Genomic DNA, 12,274 nt, shown 5'->3' on the forward strand with positions numbered 1-12,274 from the left:
CTAATTTTCTTTTGCTTTTTTAATGCGTGCCTTGTCCAGTATACATTACAAAAGGAACCCCTGCTGTCCACGAACCGTGGCATGTTTTAGTTTTCACCCAGCATTCCCAGCACTGTATACCGAATTTGAGCTTTGCTCATTGGTTCTACTGGTGTGAGTCCTCTTTGATCCAAGAGCTGTGGTCTTCATCAGTCATGCAGACATTTAATTTACGGTACCATTGTCGGGAACGCATTTATAGCATCCCGGGGTAAATGCTTAATTTACCAAAAAAATCCAAATCAGATTTATGTTATTAGTTTGCCGAAAAAAGATGCTTAGCAGAAATCAAGTTAATCCACACTACCACTAGATGTCGCTGTTTCGCTTTCTCTTACAGATCGTGTACTTCTGGCGCAGACGACCCTCATTGAAGATGATGATTATCGACGGCTATTTTGAAGTTCTCTTGTAAGTCATGTACCCTGTTATACATATGCACATATTTTGATACCTGAGTATCTTATGTTCCATATTATGACTTGGCACGAATGTTGTTGCGGCAGGACTTTTTTCTGAAAATCTATTCACTTCAAAAAGCATTTCCTAATTTCAAAGTGTTTGCCATACTGGGGATTGGGCTGGGGACACTCAACACTCCACACAAACACACGTCAGTGACTTAAATTAAATAAATAAGTATACATTCCCATGCAGTTTCACAGCCTGTTGCAGACACAGAACCAGTAACACTGTCAGACGGACTGGTGTAAACACAGGGAGCAACATCACTCAGACTGGTAGGGGCTAATTCCAGCATTGCTTCCATTGGTGCAGCAGGTGCAGTAGCACCATAGCCTAGAGGCCTGAGGAGGCTACTGATCCCGGCCTATTGGTGTATTTCACTATTCAAACAGGAGCCAGGAGGTCCATTTCCTCCACTGCACTAGAGTACGTGAGACATTGAGGGGCATATTTATACTCCGTTTGCGCCGAATTTGCGTCGTTTTTTTCGACGCAAATTCGACGCTAAACTAACGCCAACTAACGCCATATTTATACTATGGCGTTAGAGGCGAATAGCGCCAAAGTTCCCGGAATGTGCGTCATTTTTTAGCGTGAACCCCTTCCTTGCGTTAATGATATGCAAGGGAGGCGTTCCCGTCTAAAAAATGACTCCCAGGCCTTTACGTGGTATTTATACTCCCGGGCAAAAGAGACGCCCGGGAGTGGGCGTGGCTAAAAACGGCGCATTTGCGCCGCTTTTTAACGCCTGGGTCAGGCATGGCGTTAAGGGACAAGTGGGCTCAAAATGAGCCCAGAGTGCCCTCCCCTGCTCCCAGGGACCCCCCCTGCCACCCTTGGCCACCCCAGGAGGACACCCAAGGCTGGAGGGACCCACCCCAGGGACATTCAGGTAAGTATTTTTTTTTTTTTTTTTAATAATTTTTTTTGGCATAGGGGGGCCTGATTTGTGCCCCCCTACATGCCACAATGCCCAATGACCATGCCCAGGGGACAGAAGTCCCCTGGGCATGGCCATTGGGCAAGGGGGCATGACTCCTATCTTTACAATGATAGGAGTCATGTTGATGGGGGATGGGCGTCGAAAATAAATGGCGCAAGTCGGGTTACGACGATTTTTTCGACGTAACCTGACTTGCCCCATTTTAAGACGCCCATGCGCCATTTTCCCCCTACGCCGGCGCTGCCTGGTGTACGTGGTTTTTCTCGCGCACACCAGGCAGCGCCGGTCTGCTTGCGCCGGCTAACGCCATTCAATAAATACGGCGCCCGCATGGCGCTTCAGAATGGCGTTAGCCGGCGCAAAACTTTTTGACGCTAAACTGCGTTAGCGCAGTTTAGCGTCAAAAAGTATAAATATGGGCCTGACTACGCTACTTCAATTTTCCATGTCGCTGGCTCTGCTACGTCGACTTTTATATTTGTTTTTCCTGCGTGCGGATTTTGGGAGAGCGATCCACAACCCTTAGCCTCTTTTCAAATTTAGCCAAATCACATACCTCATAGCCAAGGACTGAGAAAAACAACAGGTTGTGATTTTGATTAGTGTACGAACACACTTTATCCAAACAACACATTGACAAAGATCACACTTGCATACACATATGCAGACAGAAACCACTGGTGCCAGTGCACTTAGTTCAACACTTGTACAGACCCCACACACACATACCGGGAGACATACAGGTACCCATGCGCGCATACGTACAGTCAATCATGCCCACATAGACAGCATGCACACCACACACTTAGGCCCATATTTATACTTTTTTTAGCGCCGCATTTGCATCATTTTATGACGCAAAAACGGTGCCAACTTACAAAATACAATTGTATTTTGTAAGTTGGCACCGCTTTTGCATTAAAAAGCGGCACAAATGCCGAGCTAAAAAAGAATATATATAGTCCTTAGTCCTAGACAACCTGCATCCCAGTGCGGGCAACTATGGCCCTGATTTATACTTTTTGGGGCAAAACTTCACTAATGCAGTTTTGCACCAAAAGGTTTAGCACCGGCTTGCACCATTTCTGTGCACCAGCGGGCACCATATTTATGGAATGGTGCAAGCCGGTGCAAAGGGTAGGCTAGTGTAGAAAATAAATTACGTTAGTCGGGAGGGGCTGGCAGTATGGAGGAAGGGGATTTTTGCACCAAAAAATGATGTTAGGCAGGTTAGAGTGAAAACAAATTACGCTAACCTGCCTAGAGTCATTTTCTGAGCCAAAACCATCCATACCACATGACTCCTGTCTTAGAAAAGACAGGAGTCGTACCAACCACCCCAATGGCCAGCACAGGGGGCCAGGGTCCCGCGGGCATGGCCATTGCACCCTGTGCCATGTATGGGGGGCCATTTCAGGGGCTCCTATGGCCCTTAAAAAAATAGAATAAAATACTTACCTGTACTTATCTGGGATGGGGTCCCCCATCCTCCACTGTCCCTCTGGTGTGGGTGGGGGTGTCTCTGGGGCCTAGGGAGGGCACCTGTGGGCTTATTCCATTTTTTGACCCCTCCTCCCTCCCATGTACCATTTTTGCGCGTCAGTATAAATATGGTGTGATAAAGTAGCCTCCTTCTAGCATGGTTACCACCGCTTATGGCCTGTTTGTGAGTGTGTGTCAGTGTGTTTTTACTGTGTCACTGAGATCCTGCTAGCCAGGACCCCAGTGGTCATAGATAAAAACCTATATGTCAGTATGTTGTGCCTGTCTCACTGGGATCCTGCTAGCCAGGACCCCAGTGCTCATAGTTTGTGGCCTAATGTGTATGCCTGTGTAGTGCCTAACTGTATCACTGAGGCTCTGCTAATCAGAACCCCAGTGCTTATGCTCTCTCTGCTTTTACATTTGTGACTGTAGGCCAGTGACTTCATTTACCAATTTCATTTGGCACACTGGACCCCCTTATGAGTCCCTAGTATATGGTACCTAGGTACCCAGGGCATTGGGGTTCCAGGAGATCCATATGGGATGCAGCATTTCCATAGGGAGCTGAGACAAACCCTTACACAGGGCTGCCATTGCAGCCTGCGTGAAATAGTGCCCACACTATTTCACAGCCATTTTCACTGCACTTAAGTAACTTATAAGTCACCTATATGTATAACCTTCACTTGCTGAAGCTTAGGTGCAAAGTTACTAAGGGTGAGGGCACCCTTGCACTAGCAAAAGTGCCCCCACATAGTTCAGGGCCATTTCCCCGGACTTTGTGAGTGCGGGGACACCATTACACACATGCACTACATATAGGTCAATACCTATATGTAGCTTCACAATGGTAACTCAGAATATGGTCATGTAACATGTCTAAGATCATGGAATTCTCCCTCTATTCCAAATCTGGTATTGGGGAGCCCATTTCATGATCCTGGGGGCTCCACCATGGACCCCCAGCATTGCCAACCCAGCTCTCTGAGGCTTGCACTGCAGCTGCTGCCACCTCACAGACAGGGTTCTGCCCTCCTGGGGTCTAGGCAGCCCAGACCCAGGAAGGCAGAACAAAGCATTTCCTCTGAGAGCAGGGTGTTACATCCTGTCCCTTTGGAAATAGGTGTAACAGGCTGGGGAGGGGTAGCCCCCAGCCTCTGGAAATACTTTGAAGGGCACATATGGTGCCCCCCTTGCATAAACCAATCTAAACTGGTCCAGGGACCCCTTCTCTTCTGCTCTGTGGGAAACTGAACAAAGAAGAGGGGAGTGACCACTCCCCTGTATATCACCACCCCAGGGGTGGTGCCCAGAGCTCCTCCAGTGTGTCCCAGACTTCGGCCATCTTGCTTTGCAAGGTGTGGGGGCACTCTGGAGGGCTCTGAGTGGCCAGTGCCAGCAGGTGATGTCAGAGACCCCTCCTGATAGGTCCATACCTGATAAGGTAGCCAATCCCCCTTTCAAGGCTATTTAGGGTCTCTCCTCTGGGTTCTCTTCAGATTCTGCTTGCAAGTTTCCTTCAGGAATCCTCTGCAACAACTTCAGACTCTTCTGACCTCGAATCAACCACAGCCTGCTCCAAGAAACGCTGTGACTGCAACAAAGTGTCTACAAGAGACATGTTTCTTCAGCAACCTCAGCTCCAGGTCAGCAACTGCAACAGTTTCCACGGTGTGCATGTTCTGGGGACTCCCTGCCTTCATCCTGCACCAGAAAAACCGAAGAAATCTCCTGTGGAGTGACGGAATCACTCCCCTGCTCCAAGCAGGCACCTTCCAAGGCGACAACTGATACCCTGGGACTCCTCTCTCAGCAACGAGTGTGCTCCTAAGGGCACAGAGGGTGGACATCATCAACATAGACTGTCCTGAGGTCCTGCTGACGCAATTTGGAGGAGGTAAGACCTTGCCTTCCCTGAGAACGACGGTATCCCTGTGTATTGTGTCTTCTTCGCCTCCTAAAGCCGCTGTGCTCTCTTTGCAAAATTCCTTTGTGCACAGCCTGGCCCAGGTCCCCAGCACTCCACCCTGCAATGCTCAACTCGCTGAGTTGTTCTCCGGCTGCATGGGACCTTCTTTTGTTGCATCAACCGCATTTTGCACCTCCTTTGAACCCAGATCCTGTGGCTTCGGGGGGTGCTGGCTGGCATCCTGAGGGCTCTCTAAAGTGCTGAGAGCCTCCTCTTCCTTGTCACATAGAGTTGAGGCCCCCAGGTCCCTCATGGGTCCATCCAGCGCCATTTTGATGAAAAACGCACTTTTGCCATAGCCAAGGCTTGTTGATACCTTCCAACACAAAATCTTGTCTGCAATGATCTTAATGCCGTGGGACATCTTTTGCATCATGCAGGAACCCGCTGGCATCTTCCTAGGGTGCATTTCTGCAGTCTTTGACTAACCGGGGACTATTCTTTTGCACCCTCTTCTGGGTTGTGGCAGGGGCTCCAGTCCTTCCTGGAACTTCTTTCGACTTCTGGACTCGGTCCCCTTCCTTTGCAGGTCTTCAGGTCCAATAATCCTTCAGTTGTTCTTTGCAGACTTGGTTGGCTGCTGCAAAATACCCAAAACGAGGTGTAGTGTGTCCTAAGGAAACTTGCAGTACTTTACTCCTGCCATTCTGTTCTCTAGGGTGGGGTGATTTACTTACCTTTACTGTATTCTTACTCTCCCAGCGATTTTGCACACACTACACTTGTCTAGGGGGGAATTTGTGATCCACATTCCACTTTTTTAGAATATGGTTTGTGTTGCCCCTAAACCTATTTTCTCCCTTTGCATTCTATAGGATTTCCTACTGTTTACATTGTTCTATGACTATTTACTTGTCTAATTTTAGTGTCTAGTGTATATATTGTGTATAATACTTACCTCCAGGAGGAGTATTGTCTCTAAGATATTTTTGGTACTGTGTCACCCAAATAAATACCTTTATTTTTGTTAACACTTTGGCCCTCATTCTGACCTTGGCGGGCGGCGGAGGCCGCCCGCCAAAGTCCTGCCGTCAGGTTACCGTTCCGCGGTCGAAAGACCGCGGCGGTAATTCTGACTTTCCCGCTGGGCTGGCGGGCGGTCGCCTTCAGACCGCCAGCCAGCCCAGCGGGAAAGAGGCTTTCACGATGAAGCCGGCTCGGAATCGAGCCGGCGGAGTGGAAGCTGTGCGACGGGTGCAGTTGCACCCGTCGCGTATTTCACTGTCTGCGCAGCAGACAGTGAAATACATGTAGGGGCCCTCTTACGGGGGCCCCTGCAATGCCCATGCCAGTGGCATGGGCACTGCAGGGGCCCCCAGGGGCCCCGCGACCCCCCCTACCGCCATCCGGATCTCGGCGGTCCGACCGCCGGGATCTGGATGGCGGTAGGGGGGGTCGGAATCCCCGCGGCGGTGCAGCAAGCTGCGCCGCCGCGGAGGATTCAATGGGGCCGCGGTACACTGGCGGGACCCCGCCAGTGGTGCCGGTCCGACCGCGGCTTTACCGCCGCGGTCGAAATCCCCATTGGAGCACCGCCGGCCTGTCGGCGGTGCTCCCGCGGTCCTCCGCCCTGGCGGTCAAAGACCGCCAGGGTCAGAATGACCACCTTAGTATTGTCTTTACTTGTGTATAAGTACTGTGTAACTATAAGTGGTATTGCATGAGCTTTGCATGTCTCCTAGTTCAGCTGAAGCTGATTTGCTATAGCTACCTTTATCACCCTAAGCTGCTAGAACACTACTACATTTCACTAATAAGGGATAACTGGACCTGGTATAAGGTGTAAGTACCCAATGTACCCACTACAAACCAGGCCAGCCTCCTACATATGGCGTTAAGGCCATAGAGTCATTTTTTGCACAGGAACGCCTACTTTGCATCTTATTAAGGCAAGGTAGGTTTCCACGTTCAAAAAATGACTTTAACTCCATAAATTTGCGCTAGTCGGGTCTAGTGCCAAAGTATAAATATGGAGTTAGTTTTGCACCGAATGTAAAAAAAAAATGACGCTAATTCAGTGCAAACAGAGTATAAATATGCCCCTATGTATGAGACAGAGAAGGCGAAATTGCATCACAGAAGGTGTCCCGCACAACAAAAAATTACCTTTAGACAAGTTAATAAGTGGGAATGTAAGTGGACACCTCCAGTAAAGTAGTCTTAAACCAGCATGAAGCTGACCTCAAAGCCTTCATGACCGGGTTACTCCCTAGCAATATAAAGTTATTAACCACCCTTGGTTAATCTGCACATACTGCAACAGCTCTTCATAAAGAGTGAAAAAATAGAATGATTTTCTGCTCAATCTTGATTAGAAAATATGTCAATGACTTTCAGTCATTTTATGTAGATCAGAAGGTGAAACATCTATATTCTTTTGAGGCGGTTAATATTAAATGTGTTGCCATGGAGTACTCGTGGAGTTTCTATAAGTTGCTAGCCTTTATTTTAGTTCTTGAATTAGTTACCTATTGATTGATTTGATTGATTGATCATATGTATATACTGCACATGATGTTGCATGAAGTTGCTGACACATATTCTGAAAATCAAACTTAGTTTGTAGTCTTCGCTTCTATTACTCGAGAGACTGAAATCATATTGCAAAATGCAGACTGTTTATTTAATTTATGGTGATAAAATTATGTTCATTTGGTTTCCCTTGTAGCTTTCTGCAGGCGGTGATACTCCTGTGCTCTGGCATCATCTACTTGGCAGGTTGTGAGGAGTATGTAGCCCCCATGGTTTTTGCTCTGGTGCTTGGCTGGATAAACCTGCTCTACTACACTCGCGGCTTCCAGCAGACGGGTATCTACAGTGTCATGATACAAAAGGTGAGTTCAACTCAGAATTACTTGGATATCAAGAATTTGGGTAGGATGCAATGCTTGGGACAAAGAAGGGTAGAATAACTCATTGCATTCATACATCAATGGTATCAATGGCACAGCGTGAGCTCAGTCTTGAAGCAGACTGATAGCACAACTCATACTTCAGAGCACCTCAGGAATCCAAGATATAACTAGTAAGTTAGCATTAACAGCATCCAGGAAAAAAGAGTACAAATCATCTTCCCTGTTTTGCATTTCTACAGGGAAGGAATATATGCCAGAAACTGATGTAAATCATGATACATAATGATAGAAGAACTCACACTTGTAAGGGCCATATCACATATAGGGTGCACTGTCCCACTTGTGACTGTGCGCCCTATTATGGGCAGTACAACATTCGCTGTGCAGTGACCAATCAGTGCCTTCAATGTGATGAGCAGCAATAGTGACTGGTGGACTTGCAGTTTGATGCTGCTTCCAAAGGGTGCTCTCAGGGGACAAAGTAACTGTGCCCACTTTTGTGTGACACACCGTGAGTGTGCCGCTGGCCTCCTTGCTCCTCTTCTGTTATATAGCATGGGCACAATTTCAAAGGATTCCATCATTTAAATGGGACCACACCCCATCACAAAGGAGGGCACACCCCCGGGTTCGTATCAGCACAAATTGAGGTCCAGTACAAACCATATCACACAAGTTGGTACCAAGCATCTGTGCCTCTTTCTGTAATACCCTGAATACAAACGGTGCAATAGTGGACCCAAACATCTGTGTGTCCCACCACACTATGTATAAGGCAGCCCCAGTCGGTGAGGTTTGCATTAATGCCATCCATGTTACAGAGTGAATACAACTCATCCCTCTTTGGATCTTCAGAAACGAGGAGAGTGATAGGCATTGAACACTGAGATCAATCCTTGTGTAGAGAAAGGACAGAATGTGTAGCTTTTTAGATGTCAAGCATAAAAGGCAGGGACAGGTTGGAAGGATAGAGGCCATTCTTAACATAGAGGGTGCAAGATGAGTACACCTTATCCTTTCCTGGATGTCAGGAATCTATGGCAGGAATAAGGCTGGCAACGATAACAAGGGATAGTGGAAACCACAGCTCCTTGGAAATCACGAATGAGGGGAAGGGACAAGTAATATACCTCATCCCTCACTGGACTGCAGAAACCATGGATAGTGATAGCTAGTAAGAACTGTGGCTTAGCATGATAGAGAAGGAATGTAGAAATCACAGATCCTAGGATCACACGAATCCAAGGCAGTGATGGGCTGAAAGGATTGAGGCCAGAGGTAAAATAGAAAGTGAGTACCACTCTCCATCCTTGAGGTGTACAATTTCAAGAAATGGCAGTCAAGAAGGATAGTCATGACAAATAAAATGAGTATAATTTATAGATATAAGGGTCTTGGAGAGCCAGAGAATTGATATCATAGCCACTTGTGTCACACAGTTTCTTCATTGCAGCTTTCTAGCCATTCTCCTAAAGTGCTTAAGAAATAGCAAAAGCCCATGGGGGAGGTGAGGGGTGGGGCTTACGACTTTATCTTATAATACTGTAATACTGGTTATTGGGTGGTTGGGTATAACTTTCCCTCAGGAAGCTATTGAAAATGTACAATTTCACACATTCATATTTAGGACTCTGCTCAACTTTCTTCTCCGTAATCCACAAGTTGATATAATCAAGCCAAGGCCTCATACGCAAAACAGTAAAAAGAATAGCCTGGAGTAAAAGAGGAGAGAGAGATTACATCTCTTATTTAGTTAATGGCGGCAGCTTTGATGATTTTTCTATTGTGGCTGTGTGACTGGATGAGTTAGTAAGTGTTTTGTATCTTCAGCACTGTAACCTGATTCATTTGTACATGCTTCAGTAAACTTAGGATGCAGATGTAGTGCCTGTAGAAAGTGCTGTGAAACCTAACCACTTATACAATTACTATGAAGTAACTCCTATTACATGCAATCCATCAAATTAAAATGAACACACACCTCCCTTCCACCTCCCCAATGTCCCTCAAATTATCCTGTCCCTCAAATACCACTCCTTCACCCACGAAAGAATCCAGTTCATGTTATGAGGAGTAAAGTCCCAGCTCACTGTGCCAGCCAGTTATCCCTGCTATTTTATTTTGTCCCCCAGGCTCCGCTACATTTTTAGTTTTTAACTCAGTTTGAGGGATCCTTAAATCCAGCCCAGCAAACTGCTCTCCACACTAACAGTCTCAATGGGCCTCTCCCCTTGAGATTTTAACCAAGCTCCTGGCTAGAAAGGCTAGAAAGGTGGCAGGATTGACATAAATTTGGGCTTCAATATCTGCACTCAGAGGCCTATTGACCCTTATAAATTAAGGGCTAGGTCTGTATTCGTCAGATCCTTCTCACCTCCCAAAGGGTGCTATACAGTCCTTGAAGGACACATGCTGGGCGAGCTTGTAAGTAGCAAAGTTGGCATCAGTTCCGTCCGCTAACCTGACGGATAGTTTCCTATTACCTAAGTGCCTTTATGAATTTGAGCATTATCTAGATATGATTACACCTGTAGCATGTGCACTCTATATCAGACTTAGAACTGGGTCCCTATCTTTACGGGCTCTTACTTCTAGATGGAAGCAAACCGAAAGCCAAACAGATCATTGCCCGATGGGATGTAAGACCAAAGAGAACATTGCCCACATTCTATTCCACTGCTGGCATATAAAAAGCAGAGGGCTTGTTGGATTACACCACTCTGCAAATCCCTGTATATCAGGGATCATTACTCACCCCTTAGGATTTGCAGAACGAGTCCGCGCAGGATGGTGGCATGTGTGCTGGCTACGTTCTTAGAGGCAATTTGGCACATTAGAGTTAAATCTCTGACGACTAATGCATACATTTCCTAAGTAGCTTATAATTGTCTCCTGATCAACAGTTTTTTATTTATCCTCATACATATGTTTATTTAATGGGAGAATATAGTCATTAGATTTTATACATAAGGGCAAAATGCCTTGTGATTTGAAGTTGGACGATAGGTTGAGAACTTTTTATCATGTGAATTGAGCACAGTGCTTTGTATATATTGACTTTGGAAATATGTGATACAGCGTGAATGATAAAGTCCATGCCGTTCTCTCTATGAAGAACTGCATTTGTAGCTATGTTTTAATATTGATTCATCGTGTTGTGTATATATTGTATCTCTTACTCACATTTTAGATTTCGTATAATCTTTTATCATATGACTTTGGATGAGTTCCTTTTAACTATTTTTGAGAATTTTATGGTTTCTTTTTTAATTGCTTTTTATACCGAAGATCTTGTGTCTAATGTGCTTTTAGGACATTTTTTGCCGAAATAAAGCTGAATTTAATTGAATTGAATTGAAGTGCTGGTAATACGGACTCCTAGTTTTTAATTGTCGATTCAAAAAGATTATCTGAATTGCTTTTGCGATAATTATTGTGAACATGGAAACGAGTGCAGATTGAAGACAATGAATATGTCATTCGCTACACAAGTCATTAGGGTTGCTCTTAGAGGAAGGCAAAAGTCTTTTGTTTAAATGGTATTCCTGGTAGGTACTCCGAAGATCTGTATTCTGCAGTGAGTAGAAGCGATAACCTCTTCCTTAAGCAGTCCATTGGCAGCATATCTTGGACCCTGATAACTTCGTGGCTTCCTAAACAGTGCAGCCTCTATCTCAAATTAGCTTAAAAACGTAACTTGGCATTTTTTGTGATTAAATTGGTGCCCAATCCATCTGGTTAATTACACTTGCCTTTTGGGTGTTGTGTGTTCCTTTGATCATTGTTTATTCTCACATTGCCAGTGCCCTGAAGTGAGCATAAACAATTTTTTGTGCATTGCATGTCACCCAAAATATAATATTTGTTACAGCAATAGTCACCTTCTTTTTCAGACCATTTTACGAGACATTCTCCGCTTTCTGATGGTTTACATTGTGTTTCTCTTTGGCTTTGCAGCAGGTAAGGAACGTCTTGATGTTATTTTAGACTTCAGTTAATACTATTTACTTATTTATCTGTTTTGCAAAGTGTTGGTTTGTGATTGCCACCTCCTAGTGCTAAATAATAGTGAAGGCAACAGTCCATGTTGATACTTTTTCTCCATCCTGTCTGGAGCCTCAATCGAAGTCGTGCAGAGTTGTACCACCACTCATTTCCTCTTTGATGTTCAGGTGGTCACTGGTAGTGGGGTAAAATACCTGATATGTGGCTTCTGTATATTCTGTTTCTCTGTTCTGTTCTTCTACCAAAACCTTCCAACAGTTAGAATTCCCATGACATGGCAGAGAAAAAAAACAAGTCAGCACAAAGGTGGGGGTTATGGTGGGCAAGAGGGAGCTAGAGAGAGAGAGAAAGAGAGTGAGCAAGAGAGAAAGAGACAGAGAGGGAGAAACAAAGAAAAAAGAAGGCAAAAGAAGAAGAGAAAACAATGGAAGGAGCATCAAGAGCAGGGGCGGTTCCCCCTTAAGAGCAGAGGAGTGTTGCCCTGCCTGCTGCAAGCACAGCAGGCAAACATAA

At 45.7% G+C, this 12,274-nt stretch overlaps 1 protein-coding gene across 2 annotated transcripts in view; it reads left to right on the forward strand.

The window, feature by feature from the left end:
• LOC138285855 (transient receptor potential cation channel subfamily V member 1-like) overlaps nucleotides 1-12,274 on the forward strand; it is a 193,730-nt gene that overhangs the window by 157,135 nt on the left and 24,321 nt on the right. For both annotated transcript variants that reach the window (XM_069226331.1, XM_069226329.1), the window contains exons 10-12: nucleotides 380-450; nucleotides 7,570-7,735; nucleotides 11,650-11,716. In XM_069226331.1, the coding sequence (XP_069082432.1) occupies nucleotides 380-450; nucleotides 7,570-7,735; nucleotides 11,650-11,716 (304 nt within the window). The remainder of the gene's footprint in view (nucleotides 1-379; nucleotides 451-7,569; nucleotides 7,736-11,649; nucleotides 11,717-12,274) is intronic.

This window comes from Pleurodeles waltl, chromosome 3_1 (genome assembly GCF_031143425.1).
Source record: "Pleurodeles waltl isolate 20211129_DDA chromosome 3_1, aPleWal1.hap1.20221129, whole genome shotgun sequence".
NCBI lineage: Eukaryota > Metazoa > Chordata > Amphibia > Caudata > Salamandridae > Pleurodeles > Pleurodeles waltl.